Here is an 18,439-nt window from a genome sequence, read left to right on the forward strand (position 1 = left end):
GTACGAATTGTCATTCAGGTTATGTATTACTTGATCAAACGGGAAGAAAAAATAACTGAAACGGAAATGGATTGAATTATCAAACTGGTCAAAAGTCACCCAAACTGTATTTTTATGGAATACTAGTATAATTTTGGTAAGCATATTTGACATACCAATTACATTTTATTAAATTATAATTTTGGACAAAAAGTGTTTTGGGTCAACCCACCGACCCGGTTCGACTCTTACCAAAAACTTACTACTTTTGACCCAAACCGGTCACCCAGCCCGCCTGATTAGCCCATTTTCCACCTAGGATTAAAGCATGGCTAGTTTTAACTATTAATCACAAAAGCTAGTCAAGATCATCAAAGCATGGTATGCACCTGTTCTCTTCTTTTGTACCCATCTCTGCCTTCGTATATACAAAACAATCAACAATGCAACTGCAAGAATCACAATGGAACTAACAACTGCTGTTATAACAACTATCATCCTCCCTGAAAAACCTATCAACATAATTTCATAGATAATCACAAACATAAGAGATATTGGTACAAAAAGTCCGCAAAACAAACCGAACGATACAAAATGACCATCTTTTACCGACTCAAATGTGTAAAACAAGTACATTGACTAATGACTAAAACATGACAAAAGTGGAAATAATTTAGTAAAGTCTGCAAAACAAACCAAACGACGGTCACCAGTTTACATAATGACCATGATAGCACGTCGTTAGAACTTTAATAACAAAATTTTAAAACAAAAACTATTCTAGTTCCATGATGGGACACTAGTGAACACACATTGTTATTCTATGACATTTTCCTATTTTTAAACCGTTAAAAAGAACTCATTGATACCTCTGTTTTTCCTTCGGCTCGGCTCAGGACTGAGAAAATCAGTATCAGAATACCTCATAAAACATCCAGTCATCAACGCACGCCCTTCGGACCAAGGCAAGCATTGTAAAACAGATACAGATGCAGCCTCCAAACAAATCCTACAAGTATTCGCATTCAACGTCTTCCAACAATTTGCCAACACATAAGCCGACTCATTAACCGTCCCAGAAACCATCACTTCTTCTCTAGCAAAATAGTCAACATTAGTCAACGCATCCCGAACACCAGTTAACACAGCCTGCTTTACTGAATCTCGAAACACTCTATTCTTCCTTGTGGTATTCCCACAAATAAACTTGCCCGTGGGTCCCACATACTCATCATAAAAGCTATAGTTTTGAAATCTCATAAAACAACCATCTTGATAAACAAAAGCACCGGTATAAAGAAAGCAATGCGAAGTATAATAATGCGCTGCGTCATAGCACAAGAAGCAGTCGGTTGTGGAAAGATCACCGTAGCATTGAGCAAGTCCATAAGCAGCGTCTGGACCCGAGCCGGGTACTTGCGGTTGCAAACAATGAAGATTGCATTTGGTTGCCAAGTTTTTCAGTTGTTTGGATAAAGTTTGAGCTGTACTCTGTTGGATTGTTTTCTTTCTGATTATTACATGATATTTTAATGATTTGGTTTCTAGGAGCACCCTCTAAATCATCTATCATAAGTAGAATTATGATAATATTCATAAAAACATATGATGTCTCTGTTGATCTCTTCCTCATCATTTAAGTAGCTTGATTATGTTAATATCCTGTCTGGAATCAGGATCACCTTCTCTTCATATGCAAACTTAAATCATTGCTTTTTCTGGTAGTAGAAGCAAATTATATAAAATAAATTTAATTTGCTCACATTAATCGCAACGTTAATAGATTCGCAAATTCAACCTACAAATCAGGGGTGTGCATGAACAAAAAAAAAACCGTAAGAAAAAACAGATGGTTTGGTTTTCTGTTTTGGTAAAGAACTAACTTTTGATTCGGTTTTGATTTTGCATGTACTTAAAACTGAAAAAACCGAACCAAGTTTATAGATTTCTAATTTTTATTTTAAATTTTAAGTTATTTAACTAACAAGAAAGTTAAAGCCCAAAGTCATTACTTTTGGCCAACTTATTTTTTCGGCTCAAAATATTCATGTCCAAATGGGAAAACCGAAATAAAGAAAAATCCAAATCCAAGGTTTCAAAAAACGGAATTTCCGGTTCTTGGTACGGTTTAGCCCAAAACCGACCCGACCTATGTACACTCCTACTACAAATAATTAATTACAACTAACACATAGTCGTAAACAGGGTTGTCTCAATCTTTTAGGGGGCCTAAAACGCAAAATAAAATTATGGAATTTTCATAAGAAAAATTGTTTAGATCATGTGACTCTTGAGTCATCTATGCATATGGATAATTATTAAACTCTATCGTGAAACAATCTCAAAACCAAAATTATTAACATATACAGTAATTTATTACTTATATAGTTTGAGGGCCTAGAGAAGTGATCGCCCAAAAGCCATTGCTTTATTTCACTCCTCTTTAGCCACCTCTAGTGGTAAATCGATAAGACGGTTTTGCTCATCAACAATATATTCCGCCTTATTTTCAAAACAAATTTAGCAGAAACAAATATGACAAAACATGAATGATTGCAACGAACACAAGTCGATTCAAGTAAACGATCAGCAAAATCATGGAAAGAAGGATACAAATCCTTACCATTTGTTGCATGATAATTTGGAGCCAGCAGTTAATAAGTTTTGGATGAGAGAATGATGGGCAGATATGATATTTGATTTAAACTGGAAGGCAGCCTAGCATGCATGTGCGATGATAGTTGAAGTGTCCACTCAAAGGTTGCTGATGCTGACGGTACTCACCTTGTGTGGGACCCACCAACACGTTTGTTTTCCAAAACTGTAACGTTTTTCATGCAAAACCGTAACGAACGATACTACTTTTAATCATGTGTTGTTGTCATGTTCTTTAACCTGTTGTGCTATCTTTATTATTATTTTCTAGAAACTAGAAATTTCACTTTCTTAATTATATATATTTTGTTTATCATGGTTATGTAATCATATCATTAACCCGATCATGTTCATGACAAATATTTACTGATGACGGGGTAGCTCAAGGAATTAATAAAATGGTTTTCACACATTAACGCTAAAAATGTTAGAAGGTTAAAAGCGTCGTTTCCCGCCCAATTTATGTAAACAAGTACATGAACAATAAGCACGTGCAACAGTACAACGTCAAATCAATGTAAAACCCCTCAAGAGACTGTGAACTTCACAGCCTTAACCAAAACCCCTCAAGAGATCCTTGCCACCGAAGAAGTAAAACACAACTTTTGACATCCTCGACCCTTGCCCAAAAGTAAGAAAAGTGAAAGCTCCACCCAGTTCTGTGAGTTCCACGAAGAGAAAGGTCACCACACAAACGATCGTTTAAACTCAAGAGAAGAATTGAGGAAGCTGTTAAGTCAGGAGAATTGGCTCATTTGGTGAAAGGGGTCAAAGACAAGATGGCCGAAAGAAAAAACAAAGAAGTGAATATGGCGAATATAGACCAAGGTGTTCCCCACAAACGACAACGCTTGGAGGCTTGGGAGCTTCAATGCGTCTGCTTCCTACCACCTCCAGGTGACTTACTCTCAAACCCTTTGGTGGTAGCAGCGAACGTGGGAACACTAAATACAAGCAAAGCCTACATCGACACAGGGGCGGCCACCGAGATCATGTATGAAAGATTCTTCAACCGGCTAAGTAAGGAAGAGCGTTCAAGGCTTCACCCTTCGGGTTGTCTATAAAAGGTATCGCCGATATACCCTTGATTTAATAATTGTAAAATTAAATTGTTGGTACGTGAAAAGACTCTATGTTAAATACGGAAATAATCATTAAATAGTCATTTAATTGTAATACTTGTAAAATTAAATTGTTAGTATGTGAAAAGGAGATTTCCATTTGTTAAACATCATGATTACTCAAACTCTCCCATAATCCATATCTATATATATGCATGTAAGGGTTATCATATATTCATGCAAGAATTCATTCTCTAAGCAATTGTTTTCTTCTAATCAACTCTTTCTTTTGAACAATATGCGTTCCAAGGAAAACCACTAACGAAGTCGAAAACCACACGAGTTTGAGTGTCATTACATAGGGAAAGAAACTAATTAGTAAACCCATTAACTGATCAACAAGGACTGTCAAATCGCTTCCACAGGAACTGTTAGTTGACGTTCTTGCTCGGGTTGCATCGGCTTCGTTTACGGATCTTTTTAATGCTAAACTAAGGTATGCTTGCACTAAGTTTACGTAATGTTTTCTTTATGAAAAAATTAATTTAAATCTTCTTTTGTGTTTGTTCATATAAAGAAATACAAACGTATCAAAACCACTTTCTTTATTTTTTTTAAGTTAACTTTATTACCATAGCTAATTTGATCGATCTGTTCTAATCGAGTTCGTTTTTGCTATATAGTTGCAAGGAATTTATGGATTCAACAACAGACGACTATATCTTTCAATGCATCTCCATTGACAAATTTCCAATAACGTAATGGTTGCCACCGAGTAAAAGAGCGCATTCTTTCTTAACCGACTGCTTCAACAAAGGAAACACTGAATGATTATTTAGACAAGGAATGGTAAGAATAACTTATACATAAATGTGTTACATTTTTTTTAATCTAAAAGTCTATTATATCATTCAAGAGTTTAACTAACCACAACAATGTTTATTTCTATAGGTTGATTATTTCAAGGAAGTTGATATCGAATCTGGATTAGAGTATTTGAAAAGAGCTGTTGACAAGGGACACCGGGAGGCAATATATGTGTACGGCATGATTCTTCTTTCAAGTGGGGATCAATCGAGCCAATGCGGGTTGCATCTTCTGAATTCCATGAATTGCTCAAGATCATACTCTTGGAATATGCGCGATTGTAGAAATAAAGTTCGTTCAATACTCAATCAGATGTGGATTAACAATCCGGTTACTCTAGAAAAAGTCACCACCAAATGCCAAAAACAAGATCATGTCATCCGTTTCAAAAGAAGGGGTTGGAATTTAGATGAAGATGAAGAAATTGCAAGTTGTGATACGTGTTTATGGTATCAGGAGCTTATTTACTTTTGTAAGGCAATGAATGTTAACGTTTGAATGTTTCGGCAACATAAACATTAATAACCTGTAGTTTGAAATTGCAAATGTGTAATAACCTAGAGTTTAAATCAATATAAATCTATTACTATCTTCTGTTTGTAGTTTGAATTTTCAATCGGTGACAATCTGGTTTGGAATTAATTAATCACATTTTTTAAAAATAACTAATATTATTATTGCAAAAGATATGTTCCAAAATTAGTTATCTTAGTATGTAACTTCGGTTTGTAAAAAGAAAATTATATAATGCCTTACTAAATTATAGATATGGCGATCTAAGCCTGGGTTGTTGGTTCCCACTTAGGTTTCAACTTTCATTTTTCAAAAAGAAATTATTAAACGGGTTAACAGGTTAACCCATTTTTTAACCCGACACAACCATATTTTTATTCATGTCAACCCATATTTTTGGGTCAACCCGACCTAACCCAACCCATATTTTGACGCATTTAAATTTGTGTCAGGTCGTGTCGACCCATTTAAATTTGTGTTGTGTTCGGGTTGTGTTTCGGGTCAAGCAGGAATCCCACCTTAGGTTTCATTAAGAAACCAAAAAGTGGCAAAAAAATTTCGAGTCAGGCAGGAATCCCATTTAAATTTGTGTCGTGTTCGGGTTGTGTTTCGACCCATTTAATATGGTCAGATTCGGTGAATAGCCCCATACTTAGTTTTTTTGAGCTGACGGTGAACCTACCCCTTTGATCGTAGTGGCAAAATTTCGAACGGGCCACGGGAAAGCTGTAGGGACATTTCATTGATCCGATTCTTTCGTAGAGTCATAAAATATTCGATGGAGGTAGCCATGACCGAAAATATGGTCAGATTCGGTGAATAGACCGAAAAACTTCTCTATTGACACGAAAGCAATCACCGTCTTCAACACCAGCTACGTCCTTATCATCTTCAACATTCTCATAGCAGTATTGAAGAGACTTGCGCCATTTAAAACCAAATCAAGTCGGTGTTAAGACGAACATATCGAAGCTAATCAATTCATATGAAGTCGATTTTTTACTCGTTTCCAAATACAAAAAAAAAATATTTTTCACATAATTTGTAGGTTGTATAAAAAACATTCATTCACGAAATCAAAAGAAGAAAACTAAAATGAAGTGAAATGTTTACATCATCCCATTTGTTTTATATATTAAATAAATAAATGGGTGCATTTACGAAACTACCCTTAATTGCAAGGCACTTAACGGAAGAACTTAACTGGGTCATAGTCAAAGGACAAAAATTGATAAGGTTTTCAATCATAAAGGATGTTTAATGGAATTATTTTCGCTAAAGGATATCCAGTGAAAAATCATGTAAACATAAATAACGAGTTTTGCCATTTTGTCTAATATATATATATGCAAATTTTTTTAATAACATATTTAATTAATTGTGGTGTTATATAATTATGATAACCGATCTACATCTGACATCATGTAGATGCTATATAATTAGATCCGTTGTTGTATGCAATTAAATGGTGTCATAAATTGTGCTGCAAAGCAGTTTCAACTTTCAAGTGTAAATCTATAGAGTTTACTTCCAAACAATAAATATGCTACTTTTCTTATACTCTAGCCCGCGGTTAGTTAATGGAGTTGGTGGAGTTATTTCAAAACTCCACTGACTTGTTTCTTTATTTTTTTTAAGGAAATGGAGGTAACCGACACTCGATTATGCTCGGCTAAGCGAGCTTTTTCACGAGCCGATCTCGAGTATCTCGTTTAGTTATTAAACCCGAGCTCCAGCTCTGTATGAAAGCCCTAAAATGCATTTTGGGGGTCGACCTAAAATTTTACAGCATTTTAGGGGCTTTCATAAAAAACTTGAGCTCGGGTTTAATAACTAAACGAGCCACTCAAACCACGTTAGTCCATTGCTCGGGTTTAATAACAACATAGACCACTGCTCTTCTATGGGTATACTCCATGGAGTTTACTGCAGACATGGTTTACACTTTAGACCACTGCAGGTGTCCATTAACAGTTTTATATAACCGGTTTAATAACTAAACGAGCTACTCGAGATCGGCTCGTGAAAAAGCCCAATCGGTTACCTCTTTTTCCTTAAAAAAATCTATGGCTGGGGTCGACGTTCCTACTTTTTGGTTCACATTTCTAACCTCAGATGGAATCTAAGACTGGGATGTTGGTTCCCACTTGGGTTTCAACCACGATCCACAAAGTGGGATCTTATACTCTAGCCCGCGGTTAGTTAACGGACTTTGTGGAGTTATTTCAAAACTCCACTGACTCGTTTCTTTATTTTTTTTAAGGAAATGGAGGTGACTGACACTCGATTATGCTCGGCTAAGCGAGCTTTTTCACGAGCCGATCTCGAGTATCTCGTTTAGTTATTAAACCCGAGCTCCAGCTCTGTAGTCAAGTAACGAATAGCAAAAAATGAAATAGATTAAAAGCATTCAAAGTGTACATTGGTGCATGATCATTTTAATAAAAAAATATTATACAACTTTCTTAATCATACTTGGCACACTAATTATTTACATAAATAAATAAGTATAAATTTAGAACAAAAATAGGACTTAGCATCCTAACCCATTTAGGTGTGTACTGAAAGAATACATGTTCCCACCCATTTTACTAACTCTAACCAATGCTAGTTAAATACAAAAAAAACAAAGTATTACCTCATGATATGGGAAATCTGAATCAAGCATTAATCTCGCAACTTGACTCTTTTAGGCCATTTTCTAGAGTCAGGATCAACACATCTAAAAGCCACAAGAAGTGTGCGTTCTATAGCATGTGTGGAGCACTTCAGGTCAACAACTTCCTCTGCACTTCTATTTCCCACCTTCATTTTCAGCCACTCAACAAGATTGACCTGGCAGAATTTTTAAAAGAACTGAAAATTGTACCACTCTTTTACATGGAAATGACAATTTTGACCCATTTACCAACACATGAGTCAGTTTATAATTTGTTTTATCTATAGGGGGTCAAACCATCAGATAACATAATGCTTATAAAAAGTATATTCTTATAGAAATAATATACCTTTTGTAATAATATGATGTTAGTTATTGTACCTAATTAGCAGAATGACTGAAATCCATCGGATCCCTTCCATATACTGCTTCTAGAAAGAGCATACCGAAACTATAAATATCACGTTTTTCGTGTCACATGCTAGTATTTGCATATTTTGAGCCATATAACTGTTACAACATAAAGAAGTTCATACATTATTCAACCAACTATATTTTTAACTCATTATAAAGAATGATAAATATGTTTTAACAAGAAGTTGAAACCTTAACCAAATGTCCCGGTAACTCTTATATTTGTGACTTTCTCATAATCTAAAATCTTGGTCACACCAAAGATATAAAGTTTGTTATTGAAACCGTGGGCTATTAAAATATTTCTAGAGTTTATGTCTCGATGCACAACCTTTGATTCTATAGCTTCATTCAAGTAAGCAAGCCTGCATTCAGATTCTCAAAATAAAAGTCAAATATTCAATTATGGATAAAAGGGTCATGTTGCACACATTTTAGTTGGTTAAGTTGATTGAATAATATAAAAAAGATTCAATAAAAATGAATCAGTTATGCTTTTAGACATTAAATCATGTTTCTAACTTAATACTCCAAGCAGCAATCAACTGAAAGTTACAGAAAGTGCATGAAATGCACAAAAACCCTAAAATACTTACAGGAGCGATGATTTTGTACTGAAGAGGGGGCAAACGCTTGTAAGAATCAAACAAAATGGTCCCATCCCTGTGCAACTGCATATTCATACAATAATATAGATGATAATCTACGTTAACTCAATCTTGAATCTATAGAATCACAAATTTTGTGTAATAAGATGTAATTAATCAATAAAACATTTAACCGATACTGAAACAAATAAACGAATTAATGAATCAACGATGTTAATAAATTGAATATAGATTTTTTTTTTTTTGAATGGCAAATTTCATTAAATTGAATATAGATCATTACCTCAATTACCGACGATGATGAGAGGTCGTTACCAGAACAGATAAGGTAAACAAATCAATTGCAGGAAGTAATTGGTAACAGACGATGATGAGAGGTCATTACCTCAACTGAATTTGATTGTTATAGATGTTGGTGATTGTTAAAAGCTATTTGTAACAGACGTTGTTAATGCTTGTAACGGAAGTGCTTTGAATGCGCTGGAGATGGGAGACTTGTCGGAGAACTGCCGCACACTTAATGAGAGCTTTTAAAATTCCGGCGTCTTAAGAGAGAGAACAAGAGAAGTTGAAAGGTTGTCTAATGTAGTATAGATAAGAAAATATATTTATATATTATTAAATGATAGTTATTACTGAGTAATTTTTTTACTAAACATTAGTAGTAAATTATTATAAAACATACTAACGAAACGCCTAGAGTTATGCATGGTCTAACACCACGATATTATTGTTTGGCTGTTTAAAATAATACCTAACTATTATTAGGCTGTTTAAAATATTAGGCTGAGGGGTGTGGGGGGCGCGAGAGGGGGCGTGAGTGGGGGCGCCATCCAATAATATTGTGACGTGTGGCAGAGAGAGAAACTTGATAAGATGGGTATTGGTAGTGGTGATAGCGCCCCGGGGCATGGTGTGGAGGGGCGCGAGAGGGGGCGCGAGCGGTTTATTTTTTTATTTTTTTATAAATGTATTAAAAAAACGTATTATTAAAAAAACAAGTAATTATTTAAACAAACACACATTAATTAAAAAAACACATTAATATATAAAAAAAATTAACGTACTAAAAAATTAAAAAAACACATTAATTAAAAAAAATTAAAAAAACACATTAACATTATTCTTATTCTTCGGCTTCGTCTTCTTCGATCAAAAGAACGTCTCCCTAACCTTTGTCCAAAAGACCTTGCTCTTTTGGTAGTCGGCTGCAAAATTATGTAAATAAATTTGTAAGCCATTTAACTTTTTTATTTAACTTTTTATTTACATCGGTTGTTCCGGTGCCGACCATAAATCGTCGTAAGGGTAATCTGAATCTAGGTTTGGGTACCAATTTCCAGACATGTTTTTAAAAAAAGGTTTCGAAGATAGGGTGATTTTGGGTTTTGGGTGTGGTGTGTGATATTCGTTTTGGTTGTAGTATGTGAGAATGGTTGTGTTTGATATGTATTGTGATATATGTATTGTGATATATATAGATGATTTTGTTAAAAAAAAAAAAATATTTTTATTCATTATTAAAGCCTTCCAACGGCTCTTTCCCATTTCCCACAGCCACTCACGCGCGCGAGCCTCCTGGCGCCTGCCTCGTTTTCCGCTCTCGCGCCCCTCTCGCGCCCCTCTCGCGCCCCGGTGGTGTGGCTCTCGCGCCCCGGGGCGCTATCGAAGTCCCTCACGCGCCCTGACTAGCGCTCCGCACCCCTCAGCCTTACATGAATACCTAAAATATTCTCAAGCTCCCGGTAACTGTCATAGTGGAGCAGCGATGGTGACAAGCATCCTCGGTGGTGGTCGAGTAAACAGGACTCGTGGCAGCGGCAGGATTGTTCGGGTTCGTAAACAGAAGCCAACAAAACTAACTATACGCGAGTAAGGTATAAACGCATACCCGCCTATTTGAAATTAAATAATAATTTCATTAAACAAAACTATAACCGCGTCGACTGATTGAGCTCTAACCCGACCCGCCAAACTAAACACTAATTGAACAAATATTTATTTATCAGATCTAGAAAATAACCAATATAGATAAGCATGTTGTCCGGTAACGAAGATAGTGACAACCGGGTGGTTCACACGTCAAGAAACCTTAATGGAATGAACATTCATATTCCGCATATAGGTAGTGTTTGGTATAAGAGAATGAAAGATGTAATGGAATGAGTTATTACAAGAGAATGAAAAAAACCATGTTTGGTTATCATGTGGTAATGGAAAGAACCATTCCATAGTGAATGAAATTCCTTTCAAATATAGGATTTTCATTCTTTTGATAATAGGTGTTTTTTTCATTCCTTCATGAAATGGAATCCATCACTCATATTATTATTATTATTATATTATTATAACTATTAATATTAATAATATAATATAAATAACGTATTATTATTATATTATATTATATTATAGTATTGTTTTGTATAATAAAATATAACTATTATTATATTACAATTATTATTGTACTATAAATATTATTATTATTTGACGAGTCAACGCTTCACGTGATTCTACATTTTACGATTATTTTTATTCAGTTTAGGGGGTGTTTGGGATTCCTTATTTTAGCTCCTTATAACTTATTACTTATGGATTATAAGTTATAAGATGTTTGGGAAAGTTAGGTTTTGTGAGTGTATAAGGTATAAGTTACAATTTTGTAAGTTATAACTTATGCCTTAAATAAGTTATAAGGAGGTAAAATAAGGAATCCCAAACACCCCCTTAATGATCTTGCTGAAATGCACAGATCCTAAAAAAATGAGTTAATATGAATATAATAATAATAATAAAAGGACGATCATTCTATTCCTACATGGTAATCAAACATGATAATCAAATAGTAATGATCCATTTTATTCCTTTATCCATTCCATTCATATATTCATTCCATTCCTTCATTCATTTCATTATGTCATACAAAACAGACCCATAATTGACACTATTTGATAAGAAGCCAAAGAAATTGTAAGTGATACTATTAGTTACAAAATGGGTACCCGCGCTATTATTTACCAGGCAGACTCTTCATTTTCCCGAAAGTTATATCTAATGCTCAAATTAGAAAATGATAGGTGGGATCTAATTAATAGAGCATGTAATGAATAAATAATAGTTGTTTGGTAAAGTTTTGGTTAAATAAGGTGAACATCTAAAAAGATAAATAACATAATGCTAGTGCGTCTGAGTTATAAAAACACATGATGCATGTTGCTGGAATAATAAACGACTCGGAAAGACCGATCGAATTACAATATGTAGTAATTACTATGGTAAACGTGCTTAATTAGAGGCTAAATGTGAACATACTTGTTATGCTTACCTATTAGTACCGTCTCGACTAGTTGCTTTATAGTTTTTACTTGTTACTATTATTAATGACGGGATTATAAACGTTAAAGTAGCTAGAATATTTTATCCTACTAGATGAAAAGGAAATATGTGTGCCATAGGACTAGGTTATAAAAACAATAACAGTAAAACAATTTTGCAACATTGTTTCAGTTAAACCAAAAAACTTATATTTTACCAATTGAATTACAACGGAATTATTTTAGATAATAAAAATACGTAAATTTTTACTTTTAAATAAATTTCTTTTTAAGAGAATGTTTTATTTAAATAAAACATAACTATGTAACCCTTAACTGAAAGGTTAACCAGTCTTAGAACTGAACATTGTTTTAAACTACGGCTTTTGAACTAAAAACTTAGGGATTGTTATAACATAAAATAATATATATGAGAAGCAAGAAATATAGAAAACCGAACAATATGCGCTAACACAATATTTATGTTTTAAATCATAAAATAGACGTTTGAAAATACAAACATATAAAGTAATGTTTTCTTACATAAAAATAACTTGAAATATTTTACTACATTAAATGTTTTATTAACTTACATTGCCGTTTTGCAGTAAACGTCAATTAAATGCAATTTACGGTATATGTGTAATGTATATTAATTTATGCATGTATGTGTATATGTATGGGTGTATGTATGTATATAGAGGTATGTATGTATATAGGTATATTAGTTGTATGTGTGTATGTATGTATGTATGTATATGTATATTAATTGATGTATGTATGTATGTACGTATATAGAGGTATGTATGTATGTGTGTGTATATTTATGTATATGTATATTGTATTTATGCTTGTATATGTATATTAATTGTATGTATGTATATGTATATTGCATGTAAGTATTTATGTATGCATGTATGTATGTATGTGTGTATGTATGTATGTAGTATGTATGTAGGTTAGGGTACGTAGGATAGGGTATGGTGGGGTTAAAATAAGTTGATCTGATGGTGGATATGTATGTATATATATATATGTATGTGTATATGTGTGTATGTATGTATGTGTATATGTATTTATGTATGTATATTGTATGAATGTATATATGTGTATATGTATGTATGTATCTATGTATATTAATTGTATGTATGCATGTGTTTATGTATGTATGTATATATGTATGTATATGTAAATTGTATGTATGTACATATATACGTATGTATGTATGTATTATTATAGTTTTTAAACAAACTGGTTAATAGACCGGTGTAATTGGTGACAAAAAGAATGATTATCCCTTTTATTTTTTACAATTTTGAAGTCGGGGGAGGACTCATGGGCAATTTGGTTGCTACACCATATTGGTTTATGAGGATTTTTAAATGTTGGCAATAATTGGTTTTCGTCACCAAAGGATAGTTACAATAATGGCTATAAAACTTTATGTATGCATGTTGCTTTATTCATTAACAAATTTCGTGGGATTATCTTGTTATATATATGTTTCCTTGTTTTTTTTTTGTCTATCTTGTTTAGTTATTTAGAGATGTAGAATAATTAGAGCCGGAACTACAAGGAAAATGTAGGCCAGGATCATTTATTCAATTAGGATCATAAGAACGAACAGTATGAATATGCACACATTATGTGCATGGACTCTCGACAGGAACAAAAACACGAAAACACACAACACACTTATACACACGCTAATATTAACACACTGTATTCTGACAAATGTGTAGATGATTACAAATATATATAGGGTGCGAAAGGTTACAAACCAACTGACACAACCCTTAGGGCTTAGTTAAATATTAACTTTCAAACAATAACTACCCTTTAACTAACTTAACTACCAATATTTGGGATAATTACAATTTTACAATAACACAATTAACAACACAAAACTTAGGATAAATCTTGTATTAGTTAACTTGTGTTACCTCGGGTAGAAACTACTGCGAGAAACTGTAGCAACTGAACTAGAGTCCTCACCATTACAGTTATCCAACAACTTTTGTCTAATGTTGCTAAGTTCCAAAGTGAATTCGTTTACAAACGGGGGGTTGGAAGGGGTGGGTAACGGGCCATCATTTTTTGCTAACATTTTTAGTGCTGCTGACATGGTTGGTCTTAAAGATGGATCTTCTTGAGTGCACAAAAGAGCTACATTTACCACTTTAATGACATCTTTTTGGAAATTTATGTTGGGGTAAATGTGCATCATTAGATTTGGGTCGAATATTTCCTCCACTGTTCCTTGCTTGAAATGCTTCCATGCCTGCACATCCACAAATAACCCAGTAGAAATGCTTTTAAAAGATGCTTGCATTTGTTTAATTACTCACTCGGAGTTGATCACAAAATTTGTGATTGATTGTATGCATATAGGGGTTACATATGCCGATGTATATAGAGTTAATGTCTAGACGTAAAAAAACACAATGTGTTTAATAATCGATCCCACAAGGTGGGAAATGGGTGGGTTGAGTAACATGCCAAAGTAAGTAACTTTATAAATGGGTCGAAACAGGACAGCGTGAGTTGATCCGAACACTTTTTGTAGCAGTATGAGATGAAGTGCATAACTTACTGTAGACGGTAAGCTTTCGGTATATTCTTTGTCTGTACTTTTGTTGCTTTCTATTCCAGTGACTACCTCTAGAATTAGAATACCAAAGCTATAGACGTCTGCCTTTTCGGTTAACTGACCATGGGCGATGTATTCTGGAGCCATATACCCGCTGATAATATCAAAATTAAAAAGAAAAAGTTAGTAGATTATATAAGTAAATTTATAATTTAAATATCTTTTGCATGATTATTTTATATGAAAAGGGGATACTTACAGTGTTTCTGCAATGACGGTGCTGATGTGGCTTTTATAATCTTGAAAAGACCTGGCCAACCCAAAATCAGCTATTTTGGGACGAAGCCTTGAGTCTAATAAGATGTTAGGAGCTTTTATATCCCTGTGAATAATCCGGTGGTTGGTATTCTCATGAAGGTAAACCAGGCCTTCTGCTATACCAATAATAATCTTAACCCTCTTCTCCCAATCTATTTCTCTTCCTTTTATTTTATCTGCAAAAATTCATAAGTACATCTCAATTAATCACATTAATGATTTCAGAGTGTATGGAATGTGTTGATTTTTGGTTATGCGGTATCTCAAAGGCTCAAGCACTAGGCAAATGGGTTAAACTAGCCAAACGGGTCAAAAATCATGCTCACTAATACATAATCCATTATCATCGTCAGTGGGGTTGGATAATGGGTTTGTACGTTTTGGTTTATAGAGGTTATTTTAGTTATGGGTTAGGGCGGGTGACCCATTTGAGACAAAACATAACTCAAATACACAGAGTTCATAACTAAATGAATTGTAAGTGTATTAATATTTTTACAACTTACCAAAAATGAAGAGGTCAAGGCTTTTGTTGGGCAAATATTCGTATATAAGAATGCTTTCGGGTCCTGAATAGCTGCATCCTAATAACCTAACCAGATTTTTGTGTTCAACACTGCTAATCATATTAACTTCATTATAGAAATCTGCTATTCTGAATTTGTTGTTGAAGAAAAGCCTCTTCACAGCTATTTCCCGTCCATCTTTTAAAACCCCCTGATAGATATTTCATTGTTACAATTACTTATATAAAAACTAAACCAATATTGCCCAAAAAAAGTATCAGAAGACTTCATAGACAATCTTAAAGGCAGGTAAAAATTTTGACCCATTTGATTTGGTTAAACTATTATCTCTAATGGGTCAAACGGGTCGAAAGTCAACTGAAATGTGCCTTTAATGCATAAAATGTCCTAAATAAGTAACTAAAAGTTAGATTAGATCATATTTGACCCTCTAATCAGATATAAAAAAAGGACAAAAGTAATAAACTCATAATAATGTCTTGTTATTGGTAAATTTTTTTCACAGTTTTGTTGATTGAATGACCCAAATGAAACAATTTAAAGTTCTTGACTTTTTTTAAAGCATTTGTAAAAGACTTCACAACAATAGAATAATATTCAAAGTTAAGTGTTTTTTGTACATACATAAACATTTGAATGACTTTAGTTAAGAAACTTTGTTACTATTAGATGAGATATTCGTTATAAAAATTCCAAACTTTTGGCTATTCCTTTTGAACTTAACTGTTACCCCCACCTCCAACACACACACACACACTTGATGACGTGCTTGTAGTATAAGTAACAACCTTGTACACTGTCCCGAATCCTCCTTGCCCAAGCTTATTAGACTCATCCCAGTATTCTGTAGCTTTTTCGACAGTGGAGTATTTGAAGTTCAAGCTACTGTCATTCAGAACCTTTGCCAGTTTCCCAGCATCATAAGATCCTGGTAATTGCAAGCAATAATTAATTTGTTTCACATATAAGAACATGGTTTTTTGTTATTACAAATTTTGTAGAACAGAAACAACTTGTACCTTTTCTCTTGCGTTGTATATATCTGTTTTTCCTGATGTATAAAATAATCATCAAAGCAACTGTAATAACTACCAAAGCACTAACAACCGAAGCCGCCAAAGCTATTATCCTCACTGCCAAAAACAAAACCAACATTACAGAAGCTCTATATGATTTTAGTATAATTGTGGTTACCTTTGTTGCTAGAGCTCCTTTTGAGGGCTACAGGATTGAGATAATTGGTATCCGAGTACCTCAAGAAACACCCAGTGTTCAACACGCGACCCTCAGACCAAGGTAAACATTTCTTTATCGACACCGATGCATTCTCCAAACACGCCCTACAAGAACTCGGGCTCAAAGTCTTCCAACATTCTGCCAATACATAAACCCTTGAATCATCACTGCCCGACATTTCTTCCCTAGCAAAGTAGTCATTGTTTCTTAATGCACCCGACACAGCATTGGCTAGAACTCGACTTGTTGACTCTTGAAACAATGAACTCTTTCTTGTTGTATTCCCACAAACCGTAGTGTCATTTGAGCTCGTGTACTCTTCAAAGAAGTTATAAGTTTGGAGTCGTAAAAAGCAACCGTCAAGATAAATGCGGCCCCCATTGCGGGGGTAGCAAACGGGAAAAGAAGTACGAATTTGGGCATAGCATAAGATGCAGTCTTGTGAAGAGAGATCACCGTAGCATTCGGCTAGAGCGTAGTTTTTGTTGGGACCCGTGCCCACGGCTGCTGTTACGTTATGTGAAGTTTGAATTTGGGTGCCAATTATGTCCGTTATATGGACAAAATATTGGACGAATTTTTCTCGGTTCTCAGTTAAGGTGTCATCACAATGAAATTTGATTATTTCCGATCTAGCATTCCCATAAGATTTAGATACTAGTATGAGCAACACAATCAAAACTATAGCGGTATGTGTGGATTTCATCTTCTATTATATCACACCGTTGAAAAGTTGTTCAAGACGGATATAGAATCACTATACATGTAGTAATTACCTGAAAACCTACTAAAATAAAAGTACAAATAAGATAAAGCATAAGAAGCATTCAGGATGTGATACGTGCATCATGGCGAGTTTTAGGGCGATGATGTTTTTATGTATTAGAATACACATGGTTTTATATGCACAATTCCTCATAAACTAAATAAGACGTACCGTTGTAACTAGTTTAGATGCAACAATAGTTTCAGATACAATTTTGTAATCATAGTTCCTTTCAATATTGATGTTTAAAATATATAACAATACTATGATTAAATTAAGAATAATTTTAGATTATATGATACAATTAAACAAAAAAATAATTGAATTTATGAAAGTTATAATTTATTAAAAACTTTATAAAGCTATAAGTCAGTTTATATATATGTGGTAACAGATATGAGTCATGAGAGGTCAATATTGTTCTGTTGGTGGTTTTCAAAGAAGTTTCCTAGTCAACAAGGCAAAACTAGAAACACAACTCAAGTGGCCTTCTTCTAGTACAATATTGTATTTTTGTAATTATAACGAACAACCATATTCTTCTGGTATATTGATGAATTTGTTAATAGAAAAAGGAATAAGATAAAACAGTGAGAGGTAATATGAACCTGCTAACCAAATACGAGCGCTGAGAGATCGATTTGTAATTTAAGGATTAATAAGACTATTAGAGATGATTGAGTACCCGTTATGAGGCCACTCCTACATAGTTTGTCATTTGTTATCTCGAATATGAATGATCAAATTTCTAGGTATTTTTGAAATAAAGGTTCTCGTTTCTTAGAATTTAAAAGAACTGAATAATGTATGAGGATCAAGTTTTTTTAGGATTTGAATATGCATCATTTGATGCATTCGTGTATATAAGATTATAATCTACCTAGTACAAGTAAAAAACTATCGAAAACAAAAAAGACTTCAAAACACTTCTCTAG

General features: G+C 33.9%; 1 protein-coding gene, 1 long non-coding RNA gene and 2 pseudogenes across 3 annotated transcripts; 1 reads left to right on the forward strand and 3 right to left on the reverse strand.

The window, feature by feature from the left end:
• Positions 1-107: 107 nt before the first annotated feature.
• On the reverse strand, positions 108-2,262 carry LOC143531702 (cysteine-rich receptor-like protein kinase 2; annotated as a pseudogene). The gene is made up of 2 exons (XR_013135066.1): positions 849-2,262; positions 108-491 (listed from the first exon to the last, which is right to left on the reverse strand). The product of XR_013135066.1 is annotated as a cysteine-rich receptor-like protein kinase 2 (transcript).
• A 1,243-nt stretch (positions 2,263-3,505) lies between these two features.
• On the forward strand, positions 3,506-5,060 carry LOC143531768 (putative F-box protein At1g67623; annotated as a pseudogene).
• A 3,311-nt stretch (positions 5,061-8,371) lies between these two features.
• On the reverse strand, positions 8,372-9,222 carry LOC143531703 (uncharacterized). Its single transcript, XR_013135067.1, has 3 exons — positions 9,040-9,222; positions 8,741-8,819; positions 8,372-8,513 (listed from the first exon to the last, which is right to left on the reverse strand). It is a non-coding gene; the product is annotated as an uncharacterized LOC143531703 (long non-coding RNA).
• Positions 9,223-13,827: 4,605 nt separating this feature from the next.
• LOC143531704 (cysteine-rich receptor-like protein kinase 2) lies at positions 13,828-18,133 on the reverse strand. The gene is made up of 7 exons (XM_077026947.1): positions 16,697-18,133; positions 16,522-16,635; positions 16,291-16,430; positions 15,482-15,692; positions 14,917-15,151; positions 14,661-14,811; positions 13,828-14,348 (listed from the first exon to the last, which is right to left on the reverse strand). Exons 1-7 carry the CDS (start codon positions 17,442-17,444, stop codon positions 14,007-14,009), a joined length of 1,941 nt encoding a protein of 646 aa, XP_076883062.1. The 5' UTR covers positions 17,445-18,133; the 3' UTR covers positions 13,828-14,006.
• Positions 18,134-18,439: the final 306 nt, after the last annotated feature.

This window comes from Bidens hawaiensis, unplaced genomic scaffold, assembly GCF_021521415.1.
Source record: "Bidens hawaiensis isolate Kalapana, Puna unplaced genomic scaffold, B.hawaiensis_p1.1 tig00009224_1, whole genome shotgun sequence".
Lineage (NCBI taxonomy): Eukaryota > Viridiplantae > Streptophyta > Magnoliopsida > Asterales > Asteraceae > Bidens > Bidens hawaiensis.

Coding starts and splice junctions, on each gene's coding strand:
- LOC143531704 (XM_077026947.1), bottom strand. CDS start 17,444: ATGAAATCCACACATACCGCTATAGTTTTGATTGTGTTGCTCATACTA. Junction 15,693..16,290: donor GATTCGGGACAGTGTACAAG/GTTGTTACTTAT, acceptor AATATCTATCAG/GGGGTTTTAAAAGATGGACG. Junction 14,812..14,916: donor ACCGTCATTGCAGAAACACT/GTAAGTATCCCC, acceptor TGATATTATCAG/CGGGTATATGGCTCCAGAAT.